Raw genomic sequence first — 15,283 nt, 5'->3', positions numbered from 1 at the left:
GGGTTGGTTAAATGCATATTTCTGTACTGAACTCCCAGGCTTCTGATTCAGTAGGTCTGGAGTGGGACCCAAACACATGCATGTTTACAGGATCCCAAGAGACGCTGACGCTGTTTATCTGAGGACCACGCTTCAAGAATCAATGCTCCCTAGGACAGTTTACTTCTTATACAATGTCCTTCCTCAATTTTATTACGAACAAAACACCTCAGTCCTCAAATAGCTTAAAAATATCAGTAGAATTTCAATAGATAGCTGAGACATAAAAGAACTGAACCTACACGCACACGGGCAGTGTGAAAGATGGCTATTGTTTGGTACATCTTCAGTGGTGAGAAAAACATTCATGAGCTTTATCTTTTCTGTGAGGAGGGTGCTTTAATCCTCAGAATCATTGTGTAAAGGTAAACTGACTGGACTCCTCAGTAACATATACTGTTTAATCCTTAATTGTTCGTGTCTAGATGTTCTTAGTTAAGTTTCAGTTATTCACATTAGAGCAATAAAATTCCCAGAGGTGGGGAGGCATAAATCTATTTGTGTGTTTTTCAATATCTAGGAGTTAGCACAGAGTTTTGCTAATGGTAAATGTTTTGATAGGCTCATGACAGAACACATTTTTTTGAAATATTTACAATATAGTATTTAGCAATATTTTCTTTAGCCTGAAACCTTTGGTTCACAAAATCCTACATGAAAATATAAGCAAATAAACCCCAAAGCTGAGCTGCTCTAGCTGATCCTCTCTGTGGGAGGCCCCATCACCCCTGCTTTTAGCCACCCTCCCAAATCAGGGGTTCTACATGGTAGAGTTTGAAATCCATCGTTTTAACTTAAAGTAAAATTTAAAGGAAAAAAAAATCTAAACTTAATATGTTAGATTTTTTAAAAAGAGAGGGCAGAAGCTCAATTGGATAAAACAGTCTGTGCTATCTGCCCTAGTGATGATTCAAGACTGCCAGTGTCAAAGATGTGACAAAAAGCCACAGTCAACCTGACCAATGATCATTGTCTCTGCTAAGAAATTCTCTGAATTAAAGGGCAGTTCATGCTGTTTCAGAAACTAGTCAAATGAGAATATGAAAAATTCAAATACTTCCTATTGATACTGAAGAACAGATTTTAAAAAGCCTAGGCTTAGGCTCTGTTTATTTATGTGTCTAATTCTCTTACGAAGATAAGCATCTAATAAAATATGGAGCTTAAAGTAAGATACATTTAAAAATCTCTTAGTCTATATAAATCAGGTAATGGGAAAATAATTTTCCTACTTTCATTTCAAAATAGGTCTGAAAACACCTTATTTTCAGAATTTGCATCAGCTGAATATTAAGAGTCTAAACCAAAATTAATTGGAATTATTAAATGCTATAGTAGTTTTCGCTATCATGTTTTTACTTGTTAAAACTATTTGGGAAAAAGATCCATCTTCCTATCAATGTCACCTTCAGTAAGAAGCTAAGGAGGTATTTATAACCTTCACAAACCACTCTATTTGCCAAATAATACACAAAATATATTGAATCAAAGCAATTATTCTGCTAAACACATGAATGACAAGAATAAGGAAAATCAGTCTTACCTTATAGCATAGATACAGCAGTATTAATATCGGTACTGAGTATCGCATTATACATATCTATATAAGAAAGACATTATTTAGATTACAAGTATTTTGAACCTTTTCTTTTTTGAGAGACAGGGTCTTGCTATGTTGCCTAGGCTGGCCTGGAATTCTTGGGCTCAAGTGATCTTCCTGTCTCAGCCTCCTGAGCAGCTAGGATTACAGGAGTGAGCCACTGTGCTCAGCTTTTTTAAACACTTTTGCCTTACAGTTTTGCTTTGTAAATATATGCCTTAAAAAAAAAAAACCAGAAATATAATTTAATGGAGCACAAGTCTCCAATATGCAGAATAACTGAGTCGATACTAGGATTCTAATCATTTGTAAGGTATCTGCAGCTTCTACCATATTGCCACCTAGTGAATTTATGGAGTAGAACAATTCAAAACTGCATTTATAGGCTATTGAAAAATTGTCATACATATATGAATAATTATCTTTATGAAAATACATTATAATAACAACAGTTATAATTCTGGACAAGGGGATTATTGGTAATTTTAATTCCCCTTTTGTGTTTTTTTTGTATTTCCAAATTCTGTATAATGAACATATCTAATTTATAGTCTGAGAAAAAAGAAGTAATTTTTTAAAATAAAATTATTTTAAAATAATTCCCTATAAAATCTTAATATATCAATTATGTATTTTCAGCTTCAATTTCAGTATCCATTTTATCTCACAGCTACTGAAAAACAAAAAAAGAAGTGGTATGAAAGAAATACTACAAGTCATAAAAGGAGATGGAAAAAGGGATGACACTGACCCTCTTTGGGTTATAAAGATGGACTGACTTCAGAAGTAACTCCCATATTTCAGGGCTACATAGGCCGAATGATGCGAACACGCACATGTGTGACGTCCAGAGGTACTTCATTCTGCAAGAACAGACACAGGCGCAAGTCAGAAGCACTAGTTGTATATAAACCTGGATTCTGAGATACCTATAAAGGCAGCTTTACAGTCTATGACGGCAAAATCTTACTTAAAACTATGCAGATGCCATTTGCTGAAGGGTTCGTTGTTTAACTCCACTGCCTTTTGAGGACTGTTTTAAGTAAAACATAGAGGCATGTTTGTAATTAATTGTAAAAACTGATGATGAATATTTTATACTGAGAGAAGGTAGTATATAAGGATGATTTTATGAGAACCATGATCATTAATGAAGATGATTGTCACTTTCCCAATTATATTGCTAAGTAACATCAAGAGCGGTCAGATAAAAAGTAAACAAACAGGGAAGACAAAAATACCTCATTGTACTCAATGCCAAGAATCCAAACAGAATGGTATGTATTAAGTTGTAGGCAGTTTCTGGTTTCAGGTCAACTGTGCCTTTTTCCATTTTACCCACGGATTGTTGATTTGTAGAATCACTGAGTAAAACACCAACATACAAAATTTAAGCCGGAAACATAATTTTAGTTAGATCTTTGTAAAAGAAGAAGATACAAGAAATGTATGCCTTTATGTATTCAGAAATTGATTATTTCCATAAGATGAAATGAATTCGCGTTGATCAATTTTGAATTTATGAGGCTAAAGTGTAACAATATAAATGCATTAATAATGAGAAAAACTGAAATTTCACAGCAGCTTTGAAGTAAAAATTTAAAGTGCTTCAATTCTTTAAATTAAAAGAGAATGCAAAAAAAAAAAACCCAAAATTTTTTGGAATCGCTGAAATTGAAAGAGATCTTTAAAAGATGTTTTACCAGTTATTATGAGTATTTTTCAAATTTTTACAAATAAGCAAAAGCAAAAAACACATCCATTAACTTGGAATTCAGTTCCTTTATGACCCCTCAAAAATCACATTTTTAACCTACCAATAACCTCCTGATACCCAAAAGATGACTTTTATCAAATACAGCTACATTAAATTATTACACCCAATAAAAGTAACAATAATTCCTTAACATCATCTAATACCCAGTTCATGTTCTATTTTCCCTGTTTGCATCAATTGCTTTTTTCAGGTTTCTCCGAATCAGGATCTAAGAACTGCATGTTGCATTTCACTAATATATATCTTTAAATATCTTTTGATCTATAAAAGTATCTCCTTTTTTTAAAAAAACAGGCCATTTGTTTGTGGAAGAATACAGAACATATGTCCTGAAGCTGTTCCCGTCTCCCAGGTGTGGCTCACAGTGGTGGTTATACGTTTCATGCTTCTTGTAAACTTGTAATTAGATCTAGAGGTTTATTAGACACAAGTTCATTTTTTTGGCAAGAACACTTCACGGGGTTATGACGAACAGTAGTCCCCTCTTATCTGTGGATTCACTTTCAGTGGTTTGTTACTGAGGAAACTGCTGTCCGAAAATATTCAATGGAAAATTCCAGAAATAAACCATTCATAGCTTTGAATTACATGCTATTCTGTGTTGCATGATGAAATCTCTCCATCCCCGTCTGTCCCACCTGAGACTCAGATCATCATCCCTTGGTCCTGTGTTTCCACGCTGTATAGTCTACCCACCCACCTGAGACAGACAAGCAGATACATTCAGCTACTAAACTACTAATAAAGATACATTTAAATGTCCCTGTATTGTTTGTTTTCAAGCAGACCTTATCTTACATAATTAAGGCCCCAAAGTGCAAGAGAAGTGATGCTGGCATGTTGCTCTAATTGTTGTATTTTATTATTATTGTTAATCTCTTACCATGATTAATTTATAAATTAAACTTTATCACAGGGATATATGTATGGGAAAAAAACATAGTATATGTAGAGAGGGTCTGAAACCATCTGAGGTTTCAGGCATCCACTGAGGGACTTGAAACATATTCCCACAGAAAACAGGACGGCTCTATTCCACGTCGCATTACACCGGGAAGCACACATTGCCTGGCTGCCTCCACTTCAGTGATGTTAAGACTGATCAGTGACTTTAGATGTTGCACAATTTGTTGTCAAGGGGAAAAGAAAACAACAGTAAAGGCTACTAGTTAAAGATGAAACTTTCATGAAGGTCTACTGATCCCTTCACACATACCCAATAGAACTGGGCACATATGATGCTTCTCTATGTAACTAGAGACTTTATTTCCCAGAAATCCTTTTTTTCCTACCACAAATACATAGGAAAATTAAAAGGATACTCTAAGGCAGTTCTCACCATTCGTAATTCAGAATTGGAATCTTTACTTAAAAGTAAATATTACAACCCAAACGCTGGTTTCTATATTGGTACAAAAAGGATACTCCAAATAAGGAGAATATCCATAAACAGGGCAAGGTGTGAAAAGTAAATAAAAATAAAACAGACAAGGAGAGTACCTGCTCTTATCCTCTCTAGATACCTAAGAGAAGTCTGCAGCACCTCCCCCATAGCCCAGCCAAGCTGGAAGGCTCTGATTAATTCCATGAACACAGAACACTGTGCCCCTTTCAGATGTACCCCTCACACTAATGCAGATGTCTACATAAAAGTCATAGTATCTGGCAGGGTGCAGTGGCTCATGCATGTCATCCCAGCACTTTGGGAGGCTGAGGCAGGCGGATCACTTGAGGTCAGGAGTTCAACACCAGCCTGGCCAACACGGTGAAACCCTGTCTCTACTAAAAATACAAAAATTAGCTAGGGGTGGTCGTGCGCGCCTGTAATCCCAGCTACTTAGGAGGCTGAGGCAGGAGAATTGCCTGAACCCAGAAGGCAGAGGTTGCAGTGAGCCGAGATTACACCACTGCACTCCAGCCCAGGCAAGAGTGAGGCGCATTTCAAAAACAAAACAAAACAGAACAGAACAAAACAAAACAAAACAAAACAAAACAAAACAAAACAAAACAAAACAAAACAAGTCATAGTATCATCCTTCCTAGTACTAAAAAGGTAGAAATACTTTAAATACTTGGCACTGACAAAAGGCCCTTATTTAAAAGTTAATTCACATTTAGACAGTCACGTGCCACATAACAACATTTTGGCCAACAACAGATCGCACATACCACAGTGGATTCGTAAGATTATAATGGAGCTGAAAACTTCCTATTGCCTACTGACATCATAGCCATTATAATGTCATAGCACAATCACTTTGTTTTTTAAATAGATTTACTGTAGCCTAAGTGCACAGTGTTTATAAAGTCTACAATAGTGTATGGTAACGTCCTAGGCCTTCACATTCACTCACAGGCTTACACAGAAAAACTTCCAGTCCTGCAAGCTCCATTTATGATAACTGCCCTATATGGGTATACAATTTTTAATCTTTTATACAGTATTTTTTAAAAATAGTGATAGGGTAGGGTGCAATGGTGCAACTATAGTTCACTGAAACCTCAAACGCCTGGGCTCAAGTGATCCTCCCGCCTTAGCCTCCCAACTTGTTAGCACTACAGGTTTGCACCATCGTGCCTAGCTAATTTTCTTTCTTTTTTTTTTCCATAAAGATGGGGTCCTGCTATGTTGCCCAGGCTGGTCTAGAACTCCTAGCCTTAAGCAATCCTTCTCAACCTCCCAAAGCACTGGGATTACAGGCCCACCATACCTGGCCTTTATGTTTTTACTGTACCTATTCTATGTTTAGATATATTTATTTACACAAATACTTACCATTGTGTTACAACTGCCTACAGTATTTAACATAGTAACTTGCTGTCCAGGTTTGCAGCCTAGATGCAGTAGGTTATACCACATAGCCTAGGTGTGTGGTAGGCCATACTATCTATGTTTGTGTAAGCACACTGTATGATATTCGCACAACGATAAAATCACCTAATATGCATTTCTCAGAACATATCCCCCTTGTTAAGTGACACATGACTGTACTATGATTCTTTAATTACTTTAATGTAGTGCTTTTCCTCTAATAAAGTCCTAATAACCCTATCTGGTAGATGAAGATGCTCTAAAATCTTTTATCTTTTATCTATGATCATATACCCAATCAGCCTCCAGAGATGGCTCATAGATTCACACAGAGCATGGCAGACGTTTTCACAAAGATACTGCAGGCCCACTGACCTTCCTGCTTTGTATGCAGTCTAGAGTCCTGTTGACACTTGGTATGTCTGGAATAATATTAAATCACACTGTCCAGAATAATTTCCACCTATTTTCACAGGGCTAAATTTTATCTTGAGTTAGGTATAAAAAAGAACACTTCTCAAAGACAGTAAAATAGTTTATGGTCAATGAAATATTTTCATGGTTCAATGTTGCTTCATTCTTAATAATCATAAAACCTCTCAACTGCTCTGGACTCATTCTAATGACAGCTCTCTTGTGGCTGTGAATCACAGTTCACCAGCACATTAATTGGCAAGGTAACTACAGAAAAAGGGCTTCCTTGTGAGCTTCATTAAGTTTTCACAAATGACAGCAGCTTCAACTTCTTACACTTAATTTTCTTTCAGTTTAACACGAATAGTCAATGCAAACCCCGCCCCAGCAGCTTGATGGGTAGATATTCTTACGAGTTTTTAAAAAGCCTTTATACTCTTGATTTTTTTCTTTCAGTAGATTAGTAGATATGCTAAGTTTTTTAAAATTGGCAGTTATTACTCAAAACTTTCAGTAGATACTAATAATTATGGTCCACTCCAACATTATGAGCCCTGAAGCAAGATGCAAGAAAACAAATGAGCAATAATTAATTAACTCTTACATTTCAAGAGCAATACAAAAAAGCAGCTAGAGGAGGAAGGGAGAAAAACACAGGATGCTAATGATGGAAACACAACAGAGGCTTATGAGTCAACACTGATAATGAAACCAGTTCACGATGGCTTGTACCTGCTGAAGTCTAGGCACCAGACACTACTTTAAGTGCTTTATGTTGTTTTTACTTATTTCTCAAATATCCTGTAGAGTAAGTACTCTTAGTCTTCCCATTCTAAAGATAAGGAAATGGACATATCAAAAGGTTATGTAACAAGCTCAAGAATCACTTTGTTCCCAAGTGCGCAGGCCAAGACTTAAGCCCAGACCGCATGCAATCTGATCATTACTCTGTTGTCTCTTAACTACTGGGAGTGTAGTCCACTCTAAACGAGGTATGTTCCCCCTTTAAGATGAATACTATTACTTGTGTCTGATATTGTGACTTTCAACTTTGCAATTTTTCTGCAACATGGAACAAGTTCATTAAAGGAGAGCATTAGATTTCTGAAATATACCATACCTGAGATTATGAAAGGCAACAACGAATGCTACAATCACTGTGATGGACAGAACGAATATGTAAGCATAAAAAAGCAGAGTATCTGAAAGCCTTCCAAATGTATTAAAAGGCAGGAGGCCAAAAGCTTCTTCACACAGATAGAGATTTGCATCAAAATCCCTAGGGAACAAATGGAAAGCAAAGTATTAAATTCAATACAAGACAAAGAAATGACATTGCATCTTTCCTCAAAGGGAGTCTGCAATTAATAGTTGAAGGCACAATGACAACTTAAGTTTTAAAGTCCCTGCTGATTCAATAGAAAATAGCAAACATAAGACTTTCAATTTAGTTATACCTTGTTGCTCCAAGCCCAAATTTTGCCTTCAGAAATTTAAATATGTGTTCATCTGACTTCAGGTTAAGAATTTTCTATCAGGGAAAGAGAAAACAAAAATTGCTATTAGTACTTTAGGCACGGTTTCCTGATAACTTCCCATTGAATTTACATATTCAGTGTCCAATTTCACAGGAGCGTGTGGGTGTACAAAATCAGTAAATGTTCACAGTAGTTCTCAGAACTGAGGAATTCCAAAGCAGGGACTTCCAAACTCCTTCCAAACCCCACTCCCCTTTTTAGCATAATCCTTTATTCAAAAAACATCTTATACATAAGTTAAATATGCAAAATAGGTAAAAGATGAGATTTTTTGGTTTCAGGGAGAGGGAGAAGGCTGAGGCATAGTGCGCATAAGTTTTCAGACCAGAAAACTGACAAGACGATGATCTGAAACCTCAAATAGATACACCGCCCACAAGGCCTGTCTGGCTTTGGGGCTTTTGGTCTGTGGATACAATCGATCCAAGACTTATTCACTCAAAGACAATTCAAGACAGTTGTAACCCTGAAGGGGTGGACAGACAAATGAGTGTTCATCATTAGTGATTACAGTTTTAACTCATATAATTCTATTTTAAATTTGTGGCTTAAAAATCCATATATAATAACATAAATGGTGAAAAAATGTATTAGAAGAAAAATGAAGATAGGGAAAAAAGATGAAGCCACAATTGAGTTCAGTACAAACAATACATTCATTAGAAATGAGCCACAAATCTGGTCTTTTGCATTCCAGCAGCAAATGCAAACAGGGAGGTCAACATATTTATGTTACTCACAGGTTTATAAGAGTAAAACAAAACAGTTGCTCAGAAGAGATCCTAACAGTCCTAGAACTAAGACTCAAAATAATTTTTTCCCATGGGTAAAGCAAAAACAGCAAGGACTTTCAAGGAAAATTTTCTCTACTTCCTCTTGTTGTAGGTCACTGGCAAAACATCAAATGCAATTCAACAGATGTTATTTCTTCAGGGAGTCAAAAATGGTGGTCCAGGGATGTAGCTCTTTACTGGTTTAATCCAAGAACAGGTCACTGAATGTGTAGAGTGGGCCAATGCAAGAACTGTGTATCTTCGGCCACTCTTCCAGAAATGCTGGCTGCTCCACTCAAATAAGCTTTTTTTGAAAAAAATTTTTTTAGTAGAGTTTAGGTTTTGCTACATTTCCCAGGATGGTTTTGAACTCTTAGCCTCAGGCGATCCTCCCACCTCAGCCTCCCAAAATGCTGGGATTACAGGCATAAGCCACCACACCTGGCTTTGAATAAGCTTTTTAATTTTTAATTTTTGTGGGCATATAGATGTATATATTTATGGAGTATATGAGATATTTTGACACAGGCATACAGTCTGTAATAATTCCATCAGGATAAATGGGGTATTCATCAACTCAAAAAAAGCTTTTGGCTGAGTGCAGCAGCTCGTGTCTGTAATCCTAGCACTGTGGGAGGCTGAAGTGGGAGGATACCTTGAGCCCAGGTGTTTGAGACCAGCCTGGGCAACATGGCAAGATCCCATCTCTACAAAAATTGTGAAAATTAGCCAGGGGCGGTGGCACACACCTGTAGTCCCAGCTACTCAGGCTGAAGTGGAAGGATTACTTGAGCCCAGGAGGTCAAGACTGCCGTGAGCCAAGATTGTGCCACTGTACTCCAGCCTGGGTGGCACAGTGAGATCCTGTCTCAAAAAAAAAAGCAAAAAAAAATTAGAAATTTAAAAATATATTGATAAGTACTGGGCTGTATGGAGTTTAAGAACATACTGACAGCTGGGCATGGTGGTTCATGCCTATAATCCTTTGGGAGGCCAAGGCAGGTGGACTGCTTGAGCCTAGGAGTTTAAGACCAGCCTGGGCAACACAGCAAAACCCTGTCTCTACAAAAAACGCAAAAATTAGCCGGCGTGGTGGTATACATGCATAGTCCCAGCTACTCAGGAGGCTGAGGTGGGAGGATCACCTAAGCCCAGGAGATCGAGGCTGCAGTGAGCCATGACCATACCAGTGCATTCCAGTCTGGGTAAGAGACCCTGTCCCAAAAAAAAAAAAAAAAAAAAAGAACATTTTTTTTTCTTTGCTAGTCAACAGATGTGAACAAGGACCACAGTTCTCTTGTGGAGAAGGAGCTTGTTTTGCAGATGCCTCCTATCCTGAGACCAACCTTCTAGGACAGGCAAAAGTACCTGAAGAAATCAATGTAGTTTTGCTCTAGCATAAAAACAAATGGGATATCAAGGTCCAAGAACTATACCTTTAATAAAGCCTACCCTGAAAAAAAATTAAAAAGCCAATAAAAACATTTAAAAAGCATGTTAAACTAAGCAGAGCCCCTGGGGCATTGTAAAAATCTTAGCAAAGCACCTACCGGACATAAAACCAATGGATGCCTACGTTACTAAATGAGTTGTTCTGTTAGGCCTGTTACATATAAGTCAGTTAAATGTCGGGAAAAATGAGCTCAACTCTTCTTTCCAGCAGAAAGTAGACAGTAAGGCCACTTTACTTATTAACTGAACTCAATTAAAAATCATGTCTTTTTTTTTTAAGTACCACGGTATAGAAAGCTATGTGTATATTATGGTACTAAAAATAAAAATTTTAAATTTAGATAAATATTTGTTTAATGCTTTTTAAGTTAGGCTTTTAAAAGTTTCATAACAAAAGGTGAGTAAGTTCAAGGTGGGACGTAAGAGTACATAGAAATTAATGACTAAAATCAACAAAATAATCCTTGTTACTAAGACAAAGTTAAAACTGAGCCTGTTTGAAGTAAAACTGGTAACTCTTGAGTCACGTTAATACACTTTATAAAGCAAGAATTTATTTAAAATTAAAAGTTTCAAAGAAGCCAGGTGTGGTGGTGCACACTTGTAGTCCCAGCAACTTGGGAGGCTAAGGTGGGAGGGCCATTTGAGACCAGGTGTTCAAGGCCAGCCTGGGAAACGGCAAGACCCTGTCTCTAAAAAAATTAGTTTATTAAAAAAGAAAAAGAAAGTTTCAAAAATTATCTCCAATGCCATAAGTTGATTAAAAATACATTAAATATGTCATTTTTATTAACTTACCTTAATTATGTTGTTGAGAAAAAGTGTCAAACATAAAACCATAAATAAATGTAACAAAAGTTTCCCAAGCCTATTAAGGAAGCTTCCAGTTTTCAGATTTTTCTAGAAATTAAAAGAGTTATGTTTTAATTCTTAAGTTTTAATATAACTTCATAAACACTGAAGATGAGCTTACTTAAGGATTTAAAAACACTGGCTCATATAACATAAAGGGAAAATATATGTGGAAAATACAACCTACTCATTTTCATGAGGTTACACTGTCTCAATATTTGTGATTTTCTAGTAGTAAATGAATCACTTAATAATGAGCTTCATACGATGAGGAAATGTGTCCTAGTCTTTTTTTTCCTAATTATTTTTTAAGACCTTAGCAATTGGAGGATTGGGGTCTGCCATTTGGAAGGTACTCAGGATATGCTGACTGAACAAACTGTTACATCTTTTTTTTTTTTTTTTTTTTTTCTTTTGAGACGGAGTCTCACTCTGTTGCCCAGGCTGGAGGGCAGCAGAGCGATCTCGGCTCACTGCAAGCTCCGCCTCCTGGGTTCATGCCATTCTCCTGCCTCAGCCTCCCGAGTAGCTGGGACTACAGGCGCCTGCCACAACGCCCGGCTAAGTTTTTGTATTTTCAGTAGAGACGGGGTTTCACCATGTTAGCCAGGATGGTCTCAATCTCCTAACCTCATGATCCGCCCGCCTCGGCCTCCCAAAGTGCTGGGATTACAGGTGTGAGCCACCACGCCCGGCCATCTGTTACATCTGTTACATCTTTTATCCATTAATTCCTACATCACAGGCATAGTTACAACTCAATTACATAAAAGACCTATGGGTGTAACAAGAAGTACATTGTGTCTTTTGACATATAATAGTTTTCTTATAATCTTCAGATAATTTTATACATTGTTAAATATAATAATATCTTAACAGTTCAAATATGAGCAATATTTATTTATAATTAAGGTTAAAAGGATGACTGTGAACTGTTGCTTTTGATAGTCAAGTAAAAACCTTTGTCCATAACAATTCTCACTCAAAAGACCAATAAGAAAAATGATTTCTTCTTCTAAAAGTGGAAAACAAAATAGCTTCTTGACACAGAAGTTTCCAGCATATGTGAAACAGGATGTTATAATTTTAAGCAAAAACAAATGACTCATATCTTATGTAAATATAAGAAATTTAATTATATAAATAAAGCTAAAAGAGCAAGTCATTGTTTTCAAACATGATTTGACAATACCCTAGGAAATGTCCCATTATTTCGAAAGTTATTTATTTGGATTCTCAAAATTCTCAAAACAGTTAATTTTAATTCACCTAAAAATAACTAGTATGGTATGGAAGGATGGGGAAAAGAGTAGCATTACTACATCAAATAACAACACACTGGTATCCACCAATGTGAAGGACTGTGATGAACACGCTCCCAACACAAGCAGGAGACTCTTCTCGCTCCTGAGTTCACACACATAAAAATTAATAACTTTTCTCTTTTACTTCAACTCTAAATCAGTGGCATTCAACCAAGCATCTTTGGCTGATCCCCACATTGAAGGTAAGGTTCCAATTCTCTAAGAAATAACTGTCAAAACAAAAGGATGACCTCAGAAAGCTTGAAACAGAAATGCTACCACATGCACAAGAAAAAGCACACAATGCCACGTGTGCTTTTTAGTGCAAATCAGGTCGTAAATTTCTTTTTGTATGCTGTATGAAAATAAGGTTCAATAAACCACGCAATTAAAAAAAAGTTTACTTTGATAAAGGACAAAAAAAAGGTCCTACCTGAAGTTTTCTTGCAATGAATACTGAAAGGTTAAAACTGATAAGTAGTGATCCAAGAATCATGGAATTAAAAAACTGAAGAATGCAGACCAGGAGTAAACTTGTTATCTGTATTCCATACAGCCATGTCGCCTGCAAGAACCAAAGATTAGATGAGTACAAACATTTTACCAAGAGATCATCACATGTCGACATGTTGGTCATGAGGTGGATACACCTCAGCTTATAAATAATGCAGAAAACACCCGCAGATTCAAGAAACACAATCTAGGCCGGGCGCGGTGGCTCACATCTGTAATCTCAGCACTCTGGGAGGCCGAGGCGGGTGGGATCACCTGAGGTCAGGAGTTCAAGACCAGCCTGGCCAACATGGTGTAACCCCATCTCTATTAAAAATACAAAAAAAAAAAAATTAGCCAGGCGTGGTGGCTCATGCCTGTGATCCCAGCTACTTCGGAGACTGAGACAGGAGAATCGCTTGAACCCGGGAGGCAGAGGCTGCAGTGAGCCTAGAATGCGCCACTACACTCCAGCCTGGGCGACAGAGTGAGACTCCAAAAAAAGAAACACAATCTAAAAAAGGAAACTAAATCATACACATACCAACTGTTTATCTTTTAATAACAGAAATCTTCTAACAAATAAAAGGGAAGTAAAGAGGGATGATATGAAGTAGAGGAAGTTAACAACAGCATAAACGTATTTATTCCTGGGAATTGGCAAGGGCCATTTATAATCTTCAGTTTTCTTTTCAATGATTTCAGTTACTGTTTATGGCCAACAATAAGTACTTTACTGTGTTAGTTCCTAGTTTTCCATACTCTATACTTTGGCACTGTATCATTCCTTGCTTTGTCTGTGTGTGTGCCCAGATCCCCTGATTAGACTGTAAACCCCTCCTGCTGCACGACCTTGTCCTCTTTGACCTCACAGCTTCATAGCAGGCAGCACAGTACAGTGGGCAATGACATCAGCTCCAGCACCAACAGCACCTGTACTGCAGTTCCGATTCTGGTGCAAACCAGCTATGTGACCTAAATGGTTCATCGTGAACAACAGATGATGATACCTTCCTTACAGAGTTGATGTAGGGTCTCACAGAAGAACCAGACGTGGTAACAGATGAAAATGCCTGGTGGCCAACCACAGTGGCTAATGCCTGTAATCCCAACATCTTGGGAAGCTGAGACAGGAGGATCGCTTGAGCCCAGTTCAAGAGCAGCCTGGGCAACACAGCAAGACCGTGTCTCTATAAAAATAAAATACTAGCCAGGTGTAGTGGTGCAAGCCTGTAGTCCCAGCTACTCAGGAGGCTGAGGTGGGAGGATCACTTGAGTCCAGGAGGTCGAGGCTGCAGTAAGCTATGATCGTTCCACTCCACTCCAGCCTGGGCAACAGAGCAAGACCTGGTCTCTAAAAAAAGGGGGGAGGGGTGGGTGGGGAGGAAATGCCTGGCACATAATGAGCACTAAGGATTAACTCTTGACGTAATGAAACTCATTGATAGGTTGATACCAAAAGAAGCAAAAAACAACTAACTTGAATATACGAAACACGCCACAAAGAAAAAAAAGGCAGTCCCTAATAAAGCGTGGACACTTATTCTGTTAGTTTTCTTCTTCTCTTTCAAATTAGACAATGCCATACTCATTCTGACAAGTGAAAAATACCAGTTTTATTTAGCAGCAAATCCGATTTTCCCCATGGTTTTGTTCTCTTAACCTCAAGGGAAACAAACCTATTGACAGAAGCATTGAAAAGTGAGGCTTGCAGCAGTTCAGTGCTTTTGCTTAGTGTCAATGGGAACTCAGGGAAATGGATGCTGATGATCTTTAGGATCATGAAGATAATGTGTCTTACTCTAGGAGAGTTAGACACTTCAGAAAAATACAAAAAGAAATAGCAATCGATAGGTGGGCTCTTGAGTCAAAACCCAGCACCATTACCTAAAGAAATAATATTGATTTCACAGCAGTATATAGTATTTCATATACAGGATTTTACATCCTTCACATCCTACCATATCATTTTCTTACATCAGTGACTATTTTGTGAAAACTTAAATTTTAAATGGTTATGTAACATTCCACCATATGCCATAATTTGTTTGCCACTGGACCATTTAGGTGTTTCTGGCTTTTTATTAACATTGTGAACATCCCTTTAAAAATTTTTTTCAGGTCTGATTCTCAGAATTCCTAATCGAATTATCTGATTAGTTATGTATTTTGTTCACTGCTGTATCCCCAGCACCTTAAAGAATACACACTAGAAGAGTGGCACTTAATA

The 15,283-nt window shown here is 37.3% G+C and overlaps 1 protein-coding gene across 8 annotated transcripts in view; it reads right to left on the bottom strand.

The window, feature by feature from the left end:
- The window catches only part of DPY19L3 (dpy-19 like C-mannosyltransferase 3), a 79,980-nt gene that overhangs the window by 19,499 nt on the left and 45,198 nt on the right, over nucleotides 1-15,283 (bottom strand). For 6 of the 8 annotated variants that reach the window (XM_024236276.3, NM_001131798.1, XM_024236275.3 and 3 more), the window contains 7 exon segments: nucleotides 12,995-13,126; nucleotides 11,204-11,305; nucleotides 8,100-8,173; nucleotides 7,763-7,921; nucleotides 2,881-3,003; nucleotides 2,391-2,502; nucleotides 1,583-1,639 (listed from right to left, as the gene is read on the bottom strand). In XM_024236276.3, the coding sequence (XP_024092044.3) occupies nucleotides 1,583-1,639; nucleotides 2,391-2,502; nucleotides 2,881-3,003; nucleotides 7,763-7,921; nucleotides 8,100-8,173; nucleotides 11,204-11,305; nucleotides 12,995-13,126 (759 nt within the window). 8 annotated transcript variants of the gene reach the window in all.

Source organism: Pongo abelii, chromosome 20 (assembly GCF_028885655.2).
Source record: "Pongo abelii isolate AG06213 chromosome 20, NHGRI_mPonAbe1-v2.0_pri, whole genome shotgun sequence".
Taxonomy (NCBI): Eukaryota; Metazoa; Chordata; class Mammalia; order Primates; family Hominidae; genus Pongo; species Pongo abelii.
This window is presented reverse-complemented; position numbering and strand designations above follow the sequence as displayed.